We start from the raw sequence: 6,883 nt of genomic DNA on the forward strand, positions 1-6,883 counted from the left end.
AGCACACGCACCCTCACCTCTGCTTCACGACCCTCCACGGCCCAGGGTGGGCGCACGGCCTACGCCGCCGCCGCCAGCGTCAGAGGATCCCCGCGGTCCACCCACGGCGCAGGTCAGAGCGTCTCATTTCCGCCAACCCAGCGGGGGCAGGGTGTCTAAAATCCAACCAGCCTTAGCCGGTCCCTGTGGTTTTAACGCGTCCCCGGGTTAGCACTGCGCCCGAACGCCTTCAGTGTTGACCGGCCACCTGGATTCCTCCGTTTTAAAGCACTTGCCCAACTCTTCGGCCCACTTCCCACCGGGATGTCTGTGCTTTTCTCCAGGAGTCCTTGGGCCTCCCGGATACTAGCCTTCCAGCCACCACACGCCTCTCGGGCGTCTCCTCCGGGCCTGCGGCTTGTTTCTCTGAGAAGTGTTTTTCTTTTTTTTTTTTTCACTTTAGTCAGATTTGCCAGCTTTCTCCCGTTAGCACTTGTAGTACCACGCATCCCACCCCTTGGCCGTGAAGGCGGCCCACGGTTATTCCGAGAGCGCGCTCACCCTTACCTTCCGTAGTCCGGCGTCCGCCTCGCTCAAGCAGCCCCTCCGCGCGCGCCCGCCCCTCAGCGTCTATCCCGCTACGCCGGCGCCCGCCCTTTCCCGGGACGCAACGCGCAGGCGCGCCCGCCGGGCCCCCGCACCGCCTAGTGCGCCTGCGCTGAGACGCCCCGCCCCCCACACCGGTCCTCGATAAATTCTCTAGCGTCTCCTCGCGAGAGCTTTGGTTCTCATGCTCGCTGTTGGGGTCGGAGGTCAGGGCGAGCGTCTCGCGGGCCGCAGGAGGAAGATGGCGGTGGAGTCGCGCGTTACTCAGGAGGAGATTAAGAAGGAGCCCGAGAAGCCCATCGATCGGGAGAAGGTGCGGGTCTGGAGAGGTAGAGGGGGCCCCGGGGTGGAGGGGCGGCCGGGAGGGGGCGGCCGTGCGCGGGTGGAGGGGAAGGAAGGGGCCGCGCTCGCCGCCGCCTGACTCTCGCCTCTCCCGCCCCCAGACCTGCCCGCTGTTGCTGCGCGTCTTCACCACCAACAACGGCCGCCACCACCGCATGGACGAGTTCTCCCGCGGAAACGTGCCGTCCAGCGAGCTGCAGATCTACACCTGGTGAGTCAGGGCCTGGCGTCGGGGCGGGGGTCGCTGGGGGCCCGCCTGCCGCGTTTTCAGTTCCTCCAGCGCTCGGGGCCTCTGGGCGCAACTCGCGGGAAGTCGGGGTCTCAGCTGTTGGAGAAATGGGTATTTGCTTATCTTGTGGCGCTTTTACGTCTGAGGTTGAAACTTTTGGGTTGTAAAGAATTGAGCCAAGTTTGCTGTCACTGCCGTGGCTGCTTGGTACGAAAGTGACACGTAGGTCGTTCAGTGCGGTAGCCGCCCCTAAACTTGGTCGAGTTTGTGGTGCTAGAATAACATGGGGAGGGGGAGCGGCGCTGTTGGGTGATATTTGTCGTCCTCGTAGAGCGTCTGCACAAAATACTAAGCCTTAGGTGTCGTAGCATGGAAAAAAACAGAACTGGGTGGTTTTTGTTGTGGTGCTTAATGGAGAAGCTTTTGATGTGTTTCCTGAAGACCTGCCCCTGAGCGTTTTCCCCTCAAGCGTACCTTCCTACCCCGCGTCTGACTAGGAGCATCACATACAGCAAGCTGCATGCAGCTCCTTGGTTGGACATTATCGTGGCTTTTTAGTAGCAGTAAAAGGTGTATAACTTTTAAAAATACATCTAGTGTGGTAAAATATATGTGATATTTGCCATTTTAATTGTTTAAGGGTACAATTTGATGGCATTAAATATATTCACATTTTGCAACCATTACCACTATTTACAAAACGTTTAAATTGCCCCCAGCAGAAATTCTGTACCCAGTAAGCAGTGACAATGGGAATTCCTCCCTTACCCCAGTTCCTGGTAGACACTCCTCTATGTCTATATGAATTTGCCTATTCTAAGTTCTTCATATAAGTGCTCTCATATCGGATTTGTCCTGTTGTGTCTGCCTTATTTCACTTATGTTTGCAAGGTTCATGATGGTTTAGTATATAACAAAAAGCCATTCTTTCTTAGGGTTGAATAATATTTCATTGGAAGCATGTGCTACATTTTGTCTGTCCACTTGTCTGTTGATGAACACTTCAGGGGTCATTTCCACCTTTCAGCGAAATGTATGTAGTATGATTCTAGTTCAGTATTGTTCCAGGATAAAAGATCAGGAAGGTTGATTTAACTTATAGGGAAGAACTGTTATCAACAGACTGATGAACACCTCTGTTCAGATGTTAAAAGTCTGTATTTCCTCCAACAAATTAAGAGTTCCTATTTGCCAGGTGCTTTGCTTAGACCCAGAGGGTATAAAGAGGGTACTGCCCCTCTCTAGAGTAAACACAATCTCAGAGAGAAAGCAGATGAAATAAATGCTAATTAAGACTTTAGGGTGGAGATGGCAGGGTGAGATTGTTCCACAGACTCTCTACTCTCAATCAAGAAAGAAATTACAAAAATTTCCTATCCTAAACTGTCCTGTCCATAAACTGCAACCAAACTAGGAAAGACAACCTTATGTTATACCTCACAATGGTGGCCAAAGACAGACAGGATGGTTGGTGAGGGGTAGCACAGAGCCCCGCTGCCACTGCCAGAAGCAGTAATGAGGGAAGATCGGGAGTTCTCAGTTTGTAGAAGTAGACTGAGGGGCCAAAGTAGGAGGCCTTAAGACAAGTCAAGGAGAAAGGAGTGAGGTCCAGAGGAGCCCAGCAGAAGCTAGTTGAGTTTGCTGAAGTCCAAGGCGCTGTGTGGAGCTGTGGGAATACCCACACACCACAGGAGTGATGCATCCTGTGCTTGGGTGACCACTAGACAGGTTATTGGAAGAGAATTATGTAGATCACTGTAACAGGGTTCTATCAGAAAAACAGACCAATAGGAGATGTAAAGAGATTGATAGCAAAGAATTGGTTCACACAATTGTGGGGACTGCTTAGGTACCTAAGTCCCTAGTCCGTGGTGCATAACCTGTGGTGCAGGTTATGATGAAGGGTAGGCTGGAACTCTGCAGCATAAGCTGCTGAATTTCTTCAGGGAAGTCGTAGCTCTGCTCTGAAGGCCTTTTCAACTGGTTGCATGAGGCCCACTCATTGATTGAAAGGGTTTACTCAGATTATCTAGGATAATCTGCCTTAAAGTCAACTGATTATAGACTTTAATCCCATCTAAAGAACACCTTACACAACACCTGCCTTAGTGTTTAACTAGGGGCTGTAGCTTCTCGAAATTGACACATAAAACTGACCCTCACAGTCACCTAGCAAAGGCTTCAACCCCGAGAGAGTTCTTGCATTTGTCGCCTGTGTACTCACCTTTTAGACTGCTAATCAGAAAGCAACACTTGGCACTCCAACTGTTGGTCTGGGGATAGTCCTCAGCAGGTGGGAAGCTTGTGGAGGACTCACACTGTTAAGGACAAAAGGTGTGAAACGAATTTCCCCACGTTCATTATGAGCAAGACGACAATATGTGGGAAATTCTGTTGGAAAGGAAGAAAGAGTCCTTTCTGGTACATAAGTATACACTGTACATACCAGGGAATAATTGACACAGAATAAACATCATTAGAATGTCAGGTTAAAAAAAAAGTTGAGATGAGTTGGAAGCAACATACAGAGATTTGAATGAGAGGTTGGAATAAAGCTGTGATGGTGGAGATGGAGAAAAAAATAGATTTGATCTGTCTTTTGGCTGTGCCACGTGGCATGTGGGATCTTAGGTTCCTGACCAGGGACTGACCCTGCACCTACAGCAGTGGAAGCGTGGAGTCTTAACCACTGGACCGCCAGGGAAGTCCAGTTTGATCTGTCTTTAGGAGGTAGAAACAACAAGATAGAGATGGGAAGAACTGAACAATGCTTAGGTTTGTGACCTGGGCATCTAAGTGGGTGATGGTAGTTTTGAGGGTAATACGAGAGGAAGGGCATGTTTTGCGGTGGACACTGTTGAGTTCTGTTACGGGCACACTGAGGAGGATTCAGTAGCAGTAGAGAACAGACGTTGATGTGGTCATCCTGGACGTTTTTGTTCTCACTGCACTTGAAGCCATGGTTCTACTTGAGGATGATGTGGTAGAGATGGTATAAATAGGGTGCAGAGTGAAAACTAGATGATGTCTTGGGTGTTTGACTCCCTGCTCGATGCTGTCCATTGGAGTTCTCATCTTTACAGGTGCCTTGTGTCCAGGGTCGTTGTATAGCACTCCGCAGGCCGTGTTGCTTCAAGTTCCATGTCCTCCGTTTCATGTTCCCAGTTGTCAGGGAAGAAAACAATTCAGAAACTTAGACTGTTGCTTAAATACAAGGTGCTTATATTTTAAAAGGTTTTTCCAGATTGTGCCATATTAGCTCAAGAGACTATATTAAATTCTGAGTTCAAATAGAAGTTGGCAGGGCAAGAATATATATTGTGAAAGGAGCCTATGCTTAATCTTGAAAATTCCATAGGTTTCATTAGCTTTAGGAGTCCATCTATTGTAAAACTCATCACATTTAATTTTAGAAAGGAGATGCTAAAATGTAGAAAATGTTTGTCTTTGAAATAATGAAAAACAATTATTTTAAGAATTTGGATTAATTTGGACTAGTTATCCTTAAGTGGGTAAATCCCTAGGCCAGTGAGATGTTACATAGCAACAAAAGGTAGCATATGTAATTCTGAAGTCCCTTTCAGCATATTACCGGTCTGACCTTAATTCATGAAAATTTCAAACCCTGAGGCTGGTAAGGGGAATATTTGGGGGCAAACAGTATTAGTAGGTGCTTTAAAATTAACTCAGTTGTAAGACCCTGACAGTTTCTAAGGTAAAGTTGCAATTGAGACACATGTAATTAACTCACTGTGTGCCAGTATCCTTGGTTACATCATTGCTGATTAATCAAATGTAATGTCTTTTTTTCTAAAAAAAAAAATTCAGGATGGATGCAACCCTGAAAGAACTGACTAGTTTAGTAAAAGAAGTCTACCCAGAAGCCAGAAAGAAGGGCACACACTTCAATTTTGCAATTGTTTTTACAGATCTTAAAAGGCCTGGCTATCGGTAGGTAACTTTTCATTCTTAATTCCGATAATCTCTTTGATTTCAGTATGTTTTAACTGAGAGGGATAATCCCTTCAACGAATCTCTTTAGTGGAGGGGGGAATTACAGATTTATACATCTTAATATCTGGTTTAGATTAATGTAGTACTTACATTTTAACTGTGCTGTAAGATAATGGAGCAAGTCCGGCCCCACGGTCACTTTGTAGCACACACTGGCATTGACCAGCCACCCTTTAACAGTTGGTCTCCTTCCCTGCAGAGTAAAGGAGATTGGCAGCACCATGTCGGGGAGAAAGGGGACTGACGACTCCATGACGCTGCAGTCGCAGAAGTTCCAAATCGGAGACTATCTGGACATAGCAATCACTCCTCCAAATCGGGCACCGCCTCCTTCAGGGCGCATGAGGCCATACTGAATTTTATTTACTATTTCTTGAATTTATTTTCCATTCAATTATGTAAAATAAACTTTTGCTTTCTCCTCCTCCCCTTACTGCCATTAAGCCTTTAAACTCTAAACAAATTGTAACGCATCTATTTAGGAGTTAGACTTGGCTTTGCTGTGGTATGAATATTAATAGAAAGTCCATGTTTCACGTTCTTCTGTAAAATATGAAAAGTGCTCTTAGCATTATATGTAAAACTGTATTGTTAAACATATGTTGCAGTCACTTTGAGTGTGAAAGTTAATGGGGCATGGGTTCAGGGTTTAATTTAGTATTGGGGGTTTATGCTAAGTAATGGAGTTGGTATGTTTAAGCCCAAATGGGGCAGAACAGGAAAGCCATGAGATTGTATTAAATAGAGCAGGAGTTTGTCGCCCAGAAGGTTGCACGGAGTTGGGAAGAAGACCTTTGGGAAGGTGAGGGGGCAGCTGAGGCGTTTTGGAACAGTCTGAGCTGAGGCGAGTTGAAGAAGCTGTGTTTGAAGGGAGCAGCCTGCCTGAATCAAGGTGTGATGACAAGTTAGAGAAAAGGAGAATGGGTGCCACAGTGAGGCCTTATGTTTTAAAAATGGTGAGAATGGGGCATTCTGAGGGCAGGAAGTAGTACAGAGGAACAAGGGTTAGAACTTAGGATAAGGATGGAAAGGTTTACCTTGAAGATCTGAAAATGCAGGGAGGAATGAAAGAAGAATCTTAAGATCAAGGGAGAAGGTCAGGGATGAGGTCAAGTTAAGTAGGGGATGTTCACACGCCCTGTTCACTGCTGGGGCTGACTCGTGTCTGATTTGAGAGGCAGTATGCAGTGGTTATAACCAGCTGGGCTGAACATTTAAATCCTGGTTACACTAATAGCAACCTTGGACAAGTTACTTGAATCTGTTTTTTTTGTTTGTTTAAAATTTGTAAAATGGAGGTAACAGTCCACAGGATTGTGAAGACTAATTAAATGTTTGCAAAGGGCTTAGAATAGTCCCTGACACGTAAGAAACAAAGTTAACTATAGAGTTCAGTCAGAACGGGTGCCATCTCTTCCACGGCACTGTTACAGTCTCATTTTGAAGTTTATAAACAGTGTGCAGTATGTGATCAGGCCAATTACCTTTAGTCTACTGCAGTAGAAAAGTTTGAAAATGTGTATTCCAAAATTTGAAAAAATGTACTAGCAAAGTAAAATGGCAGTCATTTGATCTTGTACATACAAAAGCAGCCTTTTAAATCTAATGATTGTAGGATTGGGGTCCCTGGTGCAGTCAGCCCGTGGCAGATGCCAGCCTGGAACCCTGATCTAGGGCCTCCTCTCCACTGACGTTTGCGCAAACCCTTGGATT

General features: G+C 46.4%; 1 protein-coding gene across 1 annotated transcript; it reads left to right on the forward strand.

Moving 5' to 3' along the window:
- Positions 1 to 731: 731 nt before the first annotated feature.
- Positions 732 to 5,781, forward strand: SAP18 (Sin3A associated protein 18). Its single transcript, XM_081214546.1, has 4 exons — positions 732 to 898; positions 1,029 to 1,138; positions 4,985 to 5,107; positions 5,370 to 5,781. The coding sequence occupies exons 1-4, from the start codon at positions 770 to 772 to the stop codon at positions 5,524 to 5,526; spliced, it is 519 nt and encodes a 172-aa protein (XP_081070672.1). The 5' UTR covers positions 732 to 769; the 3' UTR covers positions 5,527 to 5,781.
- The last annotated feature ends 1,102 nt before the right edge of the window (positions 5,782 to 6,883 follow it).

Source organism: Mesoplodon bidens (genome assembly GCF_964165515.1).
Source record: "Mesoplodon bidens genome assembly, chromosome: 17".
In the NCBI taxonomy this organism is placed as follows: Eukaryota; Metazoa; Chordata; class Mammalia; order Artiodactyla; family Ziphiidae; genus Mesoplodon; species Mesoplodon bidens.

Bases quoted from the DNA above. Each gene is read 5' to 3' on its own strand.
- SAP18 (XM_081214546.1), top strand. From the start codon at position 770: ATGCTCGCTGTTGGGGTCGGAGGTCAGGGCGAGCGTCTCGCGGGCCGC. The intron at 1,139-4,984 runs GTGAGTCAGGGC...AAAAAAATTCAG, and splicing joins GAGCTGCAGATCTACACCTG to GATGGATGCAACCCTGAAAG. The intron at 5,108-5,369 runs GTAGGTAACTTT...CCTTCCCTGCAG, and splicing joins CTTAAAAGGCCTGGCTATCG to AGTAAAGGAGATTGGCAGCA.